General features: G+C 41.9%; 1 protein-coding gene across 1 annotated transcript in view; it reads left to right on the top strand.

Annotated features, from left to right (window-relative positions):
• Positions 1-5,433, top strand: part of LOC311122512 (receptor-type tyrosine-protein phosphatase U-like) — a 241,492-nt gene extending 236,059 nt beyond the window's left edge. The window contains exons 28-29 of the mRNA XM_084158074.1: positions 2,081-2,216; positions 4,324-5,433. Of these exons, the coding sequence (XP_084014200.1) occupies positions 2,081-2,216; positions 4,324-4,392 (205 nt within the window). The 3' untranslated portion in view covers positions 4,393-5,433. The remainder of the gene's footprint in view (positions 1-2,080; positions 2,217-4,323) is intronic.
• Positions 5,434-12,681: the final 7,248 nt, after the last annotated feature.

Here is a 12,681-nt window from a genome sequence, read left to right as displayed (position 1 = left end):
CTACTTAGTGTATGTAAACTTCTGACCCACTGGAATTGTGATACAGTGAATTATAAGTGAAATAATCTGTCTGTAAACAATTGTTGGAAAAATGACTTGTGTCATGCACAAAGTAGATGTCCTAACCGACTTGCCAAAACTATAGTTTGTTAAAAAGACATTTGTGGAGTGGTTGAAAAACAAGTTTTAATGACTCCAACCTAAGTGTATGTAAACTTCCGACTTCAACTGTATGTACACTACTGTTTTTGTCCATTAAAATAGCTCAGTTGTGCACCGGGGCCTCCGACTACACTTTCTATTCTGGTTAGAGCCAGTTTGCGCTGTTCTGTGAAGGGAGTAGTACACAGCGTTGTACGAGATCTTCAGTTTCTTGGCAATTTCTCGCATGGAATAGCCTTCATTTCTCCGAACAAGAATAGACTGACGAATTTCAGAAGAAAGTTATTTGTTTCTGGCCATTTTGAGCCTGTAATCGAACCCACAATTGCTGATGCTCCAGATACTCAACTAGTCTCAAGAAGGCCAGTTTTATTGCTTCTTTAATCAGCACAGCAGTTTTCAGCTGTGCTAACATAATTGCAAAAGTGTTTTCTAATGATCAATTAGCCTTCTAAAACGATAAACTTGGATTAGCAAACACAACGTGCCATTGGAACACAGGACTGATGGTTGCTGATAATGGGCCTCTGTATGCCTATGTAGATATTCCATTAAAATCAGCCGTTTCCAGCTACAATAGCCATTTACAACATTAACAATGTCTACACTGTATTTCTGATCAATTTGATGTTATTTTAATGGACAAAAACATTGCTTTTCTTTCGAAAACAAGGACATTTCTAAGTGACCCCAAACTTTTGAACAGTAGTGTATATAATTAAACAATTTGACTTTCCACTGACCTTCAATAAAGCCTGTGTGTCCATGTACGTTGACGACTCAACAGTATACATTTTGGCTGCAACAGTAAAATAAATAACATAGCATAACCTCTCCAGTCAGTTTTAGCAATAGCCTGGTGCTAAATATCTCAAACTCAAAGCATAATTTTTGGGACAAATCACTCGCTCAACCCTAAACCTCATTTGGATCTGTTATTGAATAATGTGACTATTGAGCAAGTTGAAGAGACTAAACTGCTGGGTGCCACCCTAGATAGCAAGCTATCATGGTCAAAACATATAGACTCAATGGTTACTAAAATGGGAAGAGGTCTGTCCATGATAAGGCATTGCTCTGCTTTCTTGATATCACAGTCAACCAGACAGGTCCTACAGGCCCTAGTTTTATCGCACCTGGACTACTTTCCAGTTGTGTGGTCAGGTGCTGCAAAGAAGGACATACGCAAATTGCACTTAGATGTACACGGAGGGCGAATGTCAATAACATGCATGGCAATCTCTCCTGGCTCAAAGTTGAGGAGAGATTGACTGCATCACGATTGGTCTTTGTGCGAGGTGTCTGTTCAAGCAGTTGGCACACAGTTCGGACACTCATCGGTATCACACAAGACATGCAACCAGAGGTCTCTTCACAGTCCCCAGGTCCAGAACAGAGGCTGGGAAACACACAGTATTAAATAGAGCCATGAAATAAATGGAACTCTCTGCCACCCCAGGTAACTCAAGCTAGCAATAAAACCAGATAAAAAAAACTAATAAAATACCTTACGGCACGACGGGGATTGTGAAGAGAAGCACAGACATTTTTATGCATTTTGTATTGTATTTTGCATTCTATTATGTATGTGATACGTGGTTGGGATATGACTGTGATATGTGATTGTCTCGCCTGGCTTTCTTAAGATGAAATCACTAGCTGTGGGCCACTCTGGATGGGAGCATCTGCAGAATGGCTAAATTGTAATGTAAATGTAGTGCTGCTATGTATATTTATGTATATTATGTATTTTATCTGTTGTGTTGTTTCCTGTTTGGACCCCAGGAAGGGTAGCCGCTGCTTCGGCAGCAGCTAATTGGGGATCCTAATGAATACTAAATACTAAAATCCTAGCATCTTAACACTGAAGGTTGTATTTCATCTCCTCATTCTCTAACAACTCCACCATGTCTTATAGGAACGGCGGTGGGCGCAGTGGGACATTCTGTGCCAGCGCCATCCTGCTGGAGATGATCCAGTACCAGAACATGGTGGACATATTCTACTGCGTCAAGACGCTCCGCAACTCCAAACCCAACATGGTGGAGTCACTGGTAGGTGGAGTGGCTGCAATTTAGTTTTGGAGTATTTTAGATATGACTATGGATGTGTCTGCCTTTGTTTAATCAGATTTGTATTGGTGTTATTACTATATTCAGTATTATCAATTATATTTGATTTCAATCAATTCAGAAGGGGGGGGGGTTAGGAATTCCGTCCCGGGTTAAGCGCACGTAAATGGACCATAATTCCCTTGTTATGCGCTTTTCTCTCTATGCGTATTCTGACCTTGAACTTAAGCATGAGAATAGCATGCTATTCACCCACTATTCGTTTGAGGAGCTTGAATAAATGAAGGTGTGGCAGAGGTCTTTCTACAGATACGCTGTATTCTGACCTTGACTTAATTCCCTAATAATTCCAACACATTTACATGCGAGGAAACCATGTATAAGGTCTAGCAAACCTACCGGTTCCAAGTGGAAAAATAATCAACTTAACTTTTTCCCGATAGACATAACACCATTCTCCATGCACTGTAATTTACAACTTGATAAGATCTATTGATAAGAGCTAGGTAAATGAGTGATCCGTTTGGATAAGGGGATTGTAAATATAAATGACACTTATTTTAGATCTATTTTACCTCATGGTCGCTGGAGACAAATGTGAAACCAGTCATATTTACATTTGACATTTTAGTCATTTAGCAGACGCTCTTATCCAGAGCGACTTACAGTTAGTGAGTGCATACATTTTTTCATACTGCCCCCCCCCGTGGGAATCGAACCCACAACCCTGGCGTTGCAAACGCCATGCTCTACCAACTGAGCTACACGGGGCCTACGGCAGCAAACTGAAGCATGTCAACAAATCAACTTTCCCAGAGTAAAGTTTATGAAATGCTGTGCCATTATGCAGAATTTAAATTGTACGTACGGCCTTTTAACTTGCAGGGCACTCTCGAATGTCATAATTATAGACTACCCCAACTTTCTCTGTCTTCTATTTCTATCATGTTAAATATCAGTATTGACTGTCTAATAACCACACATATTCAGCGACCAATACAATTTTATTTGATTTTGATTTGATTTACTGTTAGTTCCCTTCAGTTGGTATAGCCTATATTATTATTCAATTTAATTACATTGTTTTGTTTACCTTCATTTGCTTCCTCTGTAAACGCTTCACAGCCATTCGGTTGTTGCTGAGGATCATTACTAACAGTTGATAATATTTTTAAAAAGACATGTAGGCTAATTAAATCGTTATGGAGCAGAGCGCAGACCAAGCCGTAACAGTTTGAACCCGACGCATGGCGCAATACTTGGCCATGTCATCACACAGTTCCATGGTTAATGCAGGCAATAGACAACGTTATTCTCCCTATTATAATCATATGTACACTAATCTTCCAACATTACCATGGGTTGAAGAATTTAATGTGGCAATTTTAAGAATGAATCAAACCACCGCTTTCTTTCTTTCGTACGTCAAGGCTCTCCAAACCTGATTTTATGATTCATAAATACTTTCCTAAACCTAAATAATCTACAAAATCTGAGTATTTTTTGATCTACCAATTGGTGCTGAAATGGAGACGAATATGTATATATTTAGAAGGCATTCTTTCATTGATCCCTCATATTCTGAACCCGTTCTTTCGATACATTCTGTCGACAAAATTAAAATTATACTGAACAAAAATATAAACGCAACATGTAAAGTGTATGTTCCATACGCACTAAAAGCGTATTTCTCTCAAATTTTGTGCACAAATTTGTTTACATCCCTGGTAGTGAGCATTTCTCCTTTGCCAAGATAATCCATCCACCTGACAGGTGTGGCATATAAATAAATTGATTAAACAGCATGATCATTACACAGGTGCATCTTGTACTGGGGACAATAAAAGGCCACTCTAAAATGTGCCGTTTTGTCACACAATAAAATTTGACCACAGTACGAGATCGGGCCCAAGATGAAATTGAATTTCAATTCAAGACTTAAAAAGTTATCTTTATTGAAGCTTTTTTTAAATGTTTCAGTTCCTGAGTTGGAGTTTAAATGGATTTGACCCGAACCCTACATATTACTACCATTGTTGGTCTATGTAACTAATGCGTGTATGTGTATGTGTATGTGTGTTTTCTGCAGGACCAGTACCGATTCTGTTACGACCTTATTCTGGAGTACTTGGACTGCATAGAAGACAGCATGAGATAGCAATATGTTCCGTAGCTGGTGCATCTCGTGGGCTGTGAATGCTGACTGGGTTACATACCCTGTGACCCCCTCAACATTGATTTTATTGTTTGGATTAATGGGTCTAAGCTGTTGTGAAGGACAACAATGGAAGAAAAACAAACAAACACACAAAAGGGGAAAGTGCTCCTCACTTTTAACCCTTTAATGTACAGCTGTGGTTTCCTCCATTTTATTGTTGACATTGTTGTTTTCATTTTTGATACTTTTTGTTTCGTTTTTGTGCGTTTTTAGTCTTTGCCTCTGGACTGAAGCTTTTTTGTGCTAAATGTTTCTGTGGTGTCAACGATGAAGAAACCTGAGAGAGTATAAAGACCTGTGGAGAGGTCGCCCTGCCTTTCATCATTTTCTTCAAACATGGATGGCCTGGACAGTTTTTTGTCTTGTTGATGAGGGTCCGGAGCTAAAAACAGAATTTGACTCTCTACATAGAAGTGTTCCAGTCTCTCCAAGAGCCACAGCGACTGCAGCCTACTGTTGTGAAGACAAGACATCTCTACCACAAACTGCCTTACCGTCCCCTAACACTGGGTAAGATACAGTACAACTCAATGGAAGGATTTCAATGGGCTACATAAACAACAATGCTTTGCGTAACAAATTTGCCAATTTGGCAGTGCTATGATAAATAGAAGAGTCATCGAGACATGGGAGCATGAAGTACAATTTGATGTGTTTGCCACTTTTTGTGACGGGCCAACCTGGTATGTCATAAGACTGATCCAATTCCCATCAAAGGGGATGCCTAACCTGTCACTTAATTGAATTGTGCCAATCCCGCAGACTGACTTGAATCCTGTCTTCACTTTGTTCTACTCCTTCATGTTGATACATGTACAGTGCATTCGGAAAGAATTCAGACCCCTTGACTTTTTCCACATTTTATTCTGTTACAGTCTTATTCTAAAATTGATGAAATTATTTTTTTCCTCATCAATCTACACACAATACCCCATAATGACAAAGCGAAAACAGGTTTGTATAAATTTTTGCAAATGTATTAAAAAAAAGAAATTATATACCTTATTTAGTGAGGGAAAAAAGTATTTGATCCCCTGCTGATTTTGTACGTTTGCCCACTGACAAAGAAATGATCCGTCTATAATTTTAATGGTAGGTTTATTTGAACAGTGATAGACAGAATAACAACAAAAAAATCCAGAAAAACGCATGTCAAAAATGTTATAAATTGATTTGTATTTTAATGAGGGAAATAAGTATTTTACCCCCTCTCAATCAGAAAGATTTCTGGCTCCCAGGTGTCTTTTATACAGGTAACGAGCTGAGATTAGGAGCACACTCTTAAAGGGAGTGCTCCTAATCTCAGTTTGTTACCTGTATAAAAGACACCTGTCCACAGAAGCAATCAATCAATCAGATTCCAAACTCTCCACCATGGCCAAGACCAAAGAGCTCTCCAAGGATTGCAGGGACAAGATTGTAGACCTACACAAGGCTGGAATGGGCTACAAAACCATCGCCAAGCAGCTTGGTGAGAAGGTGACAACAGTTGGTGCGATTATTCGCAAATGGAAGAAACACAAAAGAACTGTCAATCTCCCTCGGCCTGGGGCTCCATGCAAGATCTCACCTCGTGGAGTTACAATGATCATGAGAACGGTGAGGAATCAGCCCAGAACTACACGGGAGGATCTTGTCAATGATCTCAAGGCAGCTGGGACCATAGTCACCAAGAAAACAATTGGTAACACATTACGCCGTGAAGGACTGAAATCCTTCAGCGCCCGCAAGGTCCCCCTGCTCAAGAAAGCACATATACAGGCCCGTCTGAAGTTTGCCAATGAACATCTGAATGATTCAGAGGAGAACTGGGTGAAAGTGTTGTGGTCAGATGAGACCAAAATGGAGCTCTTTGGCATCAACTCAACTCGCCGTGTTTGGAGGAGGAGGAATGCTGCCTATGACCCCAAGAACACCATCCCCACCATCAAACATGGAGGTGGAAACATTATGCTTTGGGGGGGTTTCTGCTAAGGGGACAGGACAACTTCACTTCATCAAAGGGACGATGGACGGGGCCATGTACCGTCAAATCTTGGGTGAGAACCTCCTTCCCTCAGCCAGGGCATTGAAAATGGGTCGTGGATGGGTATTCCAGCATGACAATGACCCAAAACACACGGCCAAGGCAACAAAGGAGTAGCTCAAGAAGAAGCACATTAAGGTCCTGGAGTGGCCTAGCCAGTCTCCAGACCTTAATCCCATAGAAAATCTGTGGAGGGAGCTGAAGGTTCGAGTTGCCAAACGTCAGCCTCGAAACCTTAATGACTTGGAGAAGATCTGCAAAGAGGAGTGGGACAAAATCCCTCCTGAGATGTGTGCAAACCTGGTGGCCAACTACAAGAAACGTCTGACCTCTATGATTGCAAACACAGGTTTTGCCACCAAGTACTAAGTCATGTTTTGCAGAGGGGTCAAATACTTATTTCCCTCATTAAAATGCAAATCAATTTATACAATTTTTGACATGCGTTTTTCTGGATTTTTTTGTTGTTATTCTGTCTCTCACTGTTCAAATAAACCTACCATTAACATTATAGACTGATAATTTCTTTGTCTGTGGGCAAACATACAAAATCTGCAGGGGATCAAATACTTTTTTCCCTCACTGTAAGTATTTAGACCCTTTCCATTGAACGTCCTTGGGATGTTTCTACAACTTGATTGGAGTCCACCTGTGGTAATTTCAATTGATTGGACATGATTTCGAACAGCACAGAACTGTCTATATAAGGTCCCACAGTTTACAGTGCATGTCAGAGCGAAAACCAAGCCTTGAGTTCGAAGGAATTGTCTGTAGAGCTCCGACACAGGATTGTGTCGAGGCACAGATCTGAGAAGGGTGCCAAAACATTTCTGCAGCATTGAAGGTCCCCAAGAACATAGTGCCATCCATCATTCTTAAATGGAAGAAGTTTGGAACCACCAAGACTCTTCCTAGGGCTGGCCGCCCGGCCAAACTGCGCAAACGGGGGAGAAGGGCCTTGGTCAGGGAGGTGACCAAGAACACGATGGTCTCTCTGACAGAGCTCCAGATTTCCTCTGTGGAGATGGGAGAACCTTCCAGAAGGACAACCATCTCTGCAGCACTCTACCAATCAGGCATTTATGGTAGAGAGAAAAAACGGAAGTCACTCCTCAGTAAAAGGCACATGAAAGCCCGCTTGGAGTTTGCCAAAAGGCACCTAAAGAATCTCAGACCATGAGAAACAAGATTCTCTGGTCTGATGAAACCAAGATTAAACTCTTTGGCCTGAATGCCAAGCGTCACGTCTGGGGGAACCTGGCACCATCCCTACGGTGAAGCATGGGGGTGGCAGCATCATGCTGTGGAGATGTTTTTCAGTGGCAGGGACTGGGAGACTAGTCAGGATCGAGGGAAAGATGAACGGAGCAAAGTACAGAGAGATCCTTGATGAAAACCTTCTCCAGAGTGCTCAGGACCTCAGACTGGGGCGAAGGGTCACCTTCCAACAGGGCAACAACCCTAAACACATATCCAAGACAACGCAGGAGTGGCTCCCCATCCAACCTGACAGAGCTTGAAATGATCTGCAGAGAAGAATGGGAGAAACTCCCCAAATACAGGTGTGCCTAGCTTGTAGCTTCATACCCAAGAAGACTTGAGGCTGTAATCGCTTCCAAAGGTGCTTTAACAAAGTACTGAGTAAAGGATCTGAATACTAATGTAAATGTCATATTTCAGCCTTATGCAGTGGTCTTGAAAGCAGTGCAGTGGTACAGATAGATTTAAGAGGCCAAGTTCTAGAGAAAGACGTACGACATGTAAAGAGGTAAAACTGCCACATTATCTGTGACGACTTGTCTATATGGGCAGTCCACCTGTGTTCTCTATCATTTGATGTGGTTTGACTCCCAGATAGGAATACAATTGAAGAGATACTCAAATACATTTCAATATAAATTGGATCCAAGCTTCATAAATGTGCTCTTACTTTTTGTGTACTGTAGTGTATACTACCATGTTCGTCAAGTATATCAGTACTGTACGGTGTGTGCCACACATCTAATTTGTCCAATATGTTTTACTGTGCTGGAACTCCATTGATGTTCACACAATGCTAAGTAGTGGTTTTCCCCAACCAGGACCTTGTTCCACAATACAGACTGGTGTAGCTAACCCATTAGACCCTGTCTGTATGAAAATACACAGCTCGTATATGCATGTTGGAATGTGTAGCCTATTATATGATCTGTGCTGAGCCCCCGATCTCAAATGAAATGAAAAGAGCCCATAACCCATAGAACACTAACATGAAGCAAATCCCTATTCCAGACCCCAACAGGGTCTTAAAAATCTGACAGATGTGCATCTTTTTAATGCAAAACTGGAAGAGGAAAATGGTGAGGTTTGCTAGTGCAGTGCTTATTGGGTTCTGTTGGGCACTTCATGTGCAAAAGGCAACATTGCTCGTTTTTGGAATTCCTAGACTACAAAAGAAAGTGCCTGGACACTTATTTGAGGTTTGAGAGTATACATGTACATATAGATGTATATTTACTGTACGTTTTCTTCCACTTCAAAGATATTCTCATTGATGTTCACATTTTTGTTACTTGGGGCTCTATTCAATCTTTAAAGCTGAAGCATTACAGATTCCGCCATAGAAATGTGAAGGTAGTTTCCGATTGTGCCGACATATGCAGCGATTACCGTGAATGGAGTCTCCGCTAAAGCAGGAACATTACCTTTACATTTTTATCACGCTGTAAAACTGAATTTACGCGGTGCGGATTGAATAGAGCCTTTGATTACAATTCTGATCCGCATCATTACTGTGTATTTCCACATAGCCGTCACAGTGTGAACTGAACGCAATTGACTTTTACTTTTTCAAAGCTCTAATGATGCTTTTGCAATGACCGTAATTGCTTGAGTGGGCCGCCCCCATTAGTTCCTTCTTGAGTGTTTCTGTATGATATTGGAACAAGACTATTGTGTTTCTGACCATGTATTTGTGGGGCAGGGTGTGTATGTAAAAAGAGAGGGAGGGAGGGAGGCAAAGGATAGGAAATATATTCGGGGGGTGGGAGCGGGTTTTTGTTCTGAAGAATAACAACCATCAACAATAAAAATGTCTTGAGACAAAGGGCTACTTGTATCTTTGTGGTAACTGTTTCCCATCATATGGTATGATTGAAACCAGTCGTGTAAAGACAAATTATGATGTTATTCACTGCACTGTATAGCTAGCACCTACTGTCAACTCGGCTCCAATGGCAAAGCATCGGTCTGGAGTGCTTATAATCTCATGTCCTCCTCTCTGAAATGCACAGCACTGCAAATACTCTGGTTTTATTATGGTCTCGTCAGCAGGAGTGGAGAGAGCTGACAGCTGGAGAATGACTTCCTGTCTGTCTGTAGGGACTTTACCCACTGTGGTTACTCCATACGGATGTGGTACGTTAGCATCAGTGGCCCTGGATCAGATGACATCCAATCACTATCGCTTTCAAATTTTTTCACTCTTCGCATATTTTTCCCAATAAGTATCCTACCCACCCTGTCTCCTTATCGTCATAGCATTCTTCTCACTCTCTGTGTGTCCTCAACTCTCCCTCTGTCCTCATCTCCCCCTCTCTCTCGTCTGCCCCTTCTCATCATCTCTGCATCTGTCCTCAGTTCTCTCACTCTCTCCCCTCTCCTCCGTTGGTACTCTCCTCACGGTTGGTAAGGTATCCGGACCGCAGACTTCCTCCCTCAGCGTGGGCTATGGTGAATAATTTAGTGGGCCTGCAAAGTGATCCAGTGTTTAAGCAGAGAGACAAGCCAGATTAATTAGAGGACAAGACCCAGCTCTCCTGTTGAATTGGGGGACAATTTATGACTCATCGAATGTGATGTTATTATATGTTATGTTCACTTAACTTTAAACCCCACGGCTATTCGGCCATGTCTGAATAACCGCACTTGCGTCCTAAATAGTAGGCATTTGGGGTATTTTATTTTTATTTAACCTTTATTTAACTAGGCAAGTCAGTTAAGAACAAATTCTTATTAACAATGACGGCCTACACCGGCCAAACCCGGACGACGCTGGGCCAATTGTGCGCCACCCTATGGAACTCCCAATCACAGCCGGTTGTGATACAGCCTGGAATCAAACCAGGGGGTCTGTAGTGACGCCTCAAGCACTGAGATGCAGTGCCTTAGACCGCTGCGCCACTCGGTATGCAGAAAGTTTTATAGTATGTGAAATTTCAACAATTTTGTACGCTTTGAATGCCAGGATGTCATCTAGCTTTTCATCTAGTAGAATTAGCTGCACACCTTTGAAGAAGATAATTTTCTCGTGAGAGCCAGTTTCATCATAGCGCTTGATGGTTTTTGCAAATGCACTTGAAGAAACTTTCAAAGTTATTAAAATGTTCTGTATTGACTGACCTTCATGTCTTAAAGTAATGATGGACTGTCATTAACTCCCGAGTGCCGCAGTGGTCTAAGGCACTGCATCGCAGTGCTAGCTGTGCCACTAGAGATCCTGGTTCAAATCCAGGCTCTGTCGTAGCCGGCCGCGACCGGGAGACCCATGGGGCGGCGCACAATTGGCCCAGGGTAGGGGAGGGAATGGCCGGCAGGGATGTAGCTCAGTTGGTAGAGCATGGCGTTTGCAACGCCAGGGTTGTGGGTTTGATTCCCATGGGGGTCCAGTATGACATTTTTTAAATAATGTATGCACTCACTAACTGTAAGTCGCTCTGGATAAGAGTGTCTGCTAAATGACGTAAATGTAAAAAATTATCTTTGCTTATTTCAGCTATTCTTGCCATAATATGGACTTGGTCTTTTACCAAATAGGGCTATCTTCTGTATACCCCCCCCCCCCCCTACCTTGTCACAACACAACTTATTGGCTCAAATGCATTAAGAAGGAAATACATTCCACAAATTAACTGTTAAGAAGGCACACCTGTTAATTGAAATGCATTCCAGGTGACTACCTCATGAAGCTGGTTGAGAGAATGCCAAGAGTGTGCAAAGCTGTCATCAAGGCAAAGGGTGGCTATTTGAAGAATCTCAAATATAAAATATATTTTGATTTGCTTAACACTTATGTGGTTCTACATGATTCCATGTGTTATTTCATAGTTTTGATGACTTCACTATTATTCTACAATGTAGAAAATAGTAAAGAAATAAGGAAAAACCCTTGAATGAGTAGGTGTGTCCAAACTTTTGATTGGTACTGTATGTGTCGAGACAGTGTGTTAAATCCCTGACGTAACGTTCTTATAGATGCAATGGAAAGCCAATGTATTCCATTAAGCCCATTTCAGCCATTACTAGAGTGTTTGACAGGTCAATACAAATGTTTCTGCGGTCCTTACGTTAATGGGAAAAAAACAAATAGCACAAACAAGAGTGGGAAAGAGTCGCCAGAGTAAAATTAAAGCAATCAATCCAGCGGAATTTAAGTGACAAGTGGATTTTGTACCCCTTAAACACAGGAAATAGATTGCTAAAAAGGAGAGATCATTAGGTGGGCGGGGCATGCGCATTGCTAACTTCATATTTAAAATCTTTCCAAAGACACTCCCAGTCCTCAGCTCCTCATATTTGACCTGTGGTTTAAATTAGCAGGTGTAATTGGAATTGTATAATTTCATTCTGAGCTGTAATGACCTGGCTTTTCCCTGATAGCTTATCATCATCTCTGTGAGATCCAACTGGGCTCTACTCTCCATTCTCTGTAGGCCTCCTTCCTCCTGACTCTTTACTGATCAGGCTCTGCAGACGTCAGTCTTTCCAACCTGTTTCCCCGGTGAGGCTTGAGGAGATTCTCTTCCCCTTCTATTCCTTCCTCTCCTACTCATGTCGTGGATCTGTAAATGCAGATAAGCTCTGAGGAGGGAGAAGGAGAGCTGCTGCTCTAGATGCACTGCGTTCCACTTGTTGCCAAAGACCGCTCCGGCGCTCGGCTAGTTGATGGAGGATGGTGTGAAACTCCTAGAGATTTCAGCCACTGCAACATGCTGTGTGTCGAAGTGCACAACAGTGTCAGTTTAACAGCGAAACGTTTGTTATCTCCGAAAGGCTCAACTTTAAAAATGCAAATAAAACACCAAAAGTCTCCAAAGGAGATACCGTGATTCCTTTGGAGGTTGATCTTGCCCGAACTTCAGTGGGAAAACAAACAGAAGTGTATTTGCATTCATTTTCAAATGGCACTGGGACACCGGAGCTGACGGGTTACCTCCAGGGAGGAG

The sequence above is a fragment of the Coregonus lavaretus genome (assembly GCF_964263955.1).
Source record: "Coregonus lavaretus genome assembly, chromosome: 3".
Taxonomy (NCBI): Eukaryota; Metazoa; Chordata; class Actinopteri; order Salmoniformes; family Salmonidae; genus Coregonus; species Coregonus lavaretus.
Note: the sequence above shows the minus strand (reverse complement) of the source record. Positions and strands in the feature narration are given on the sequence as shown.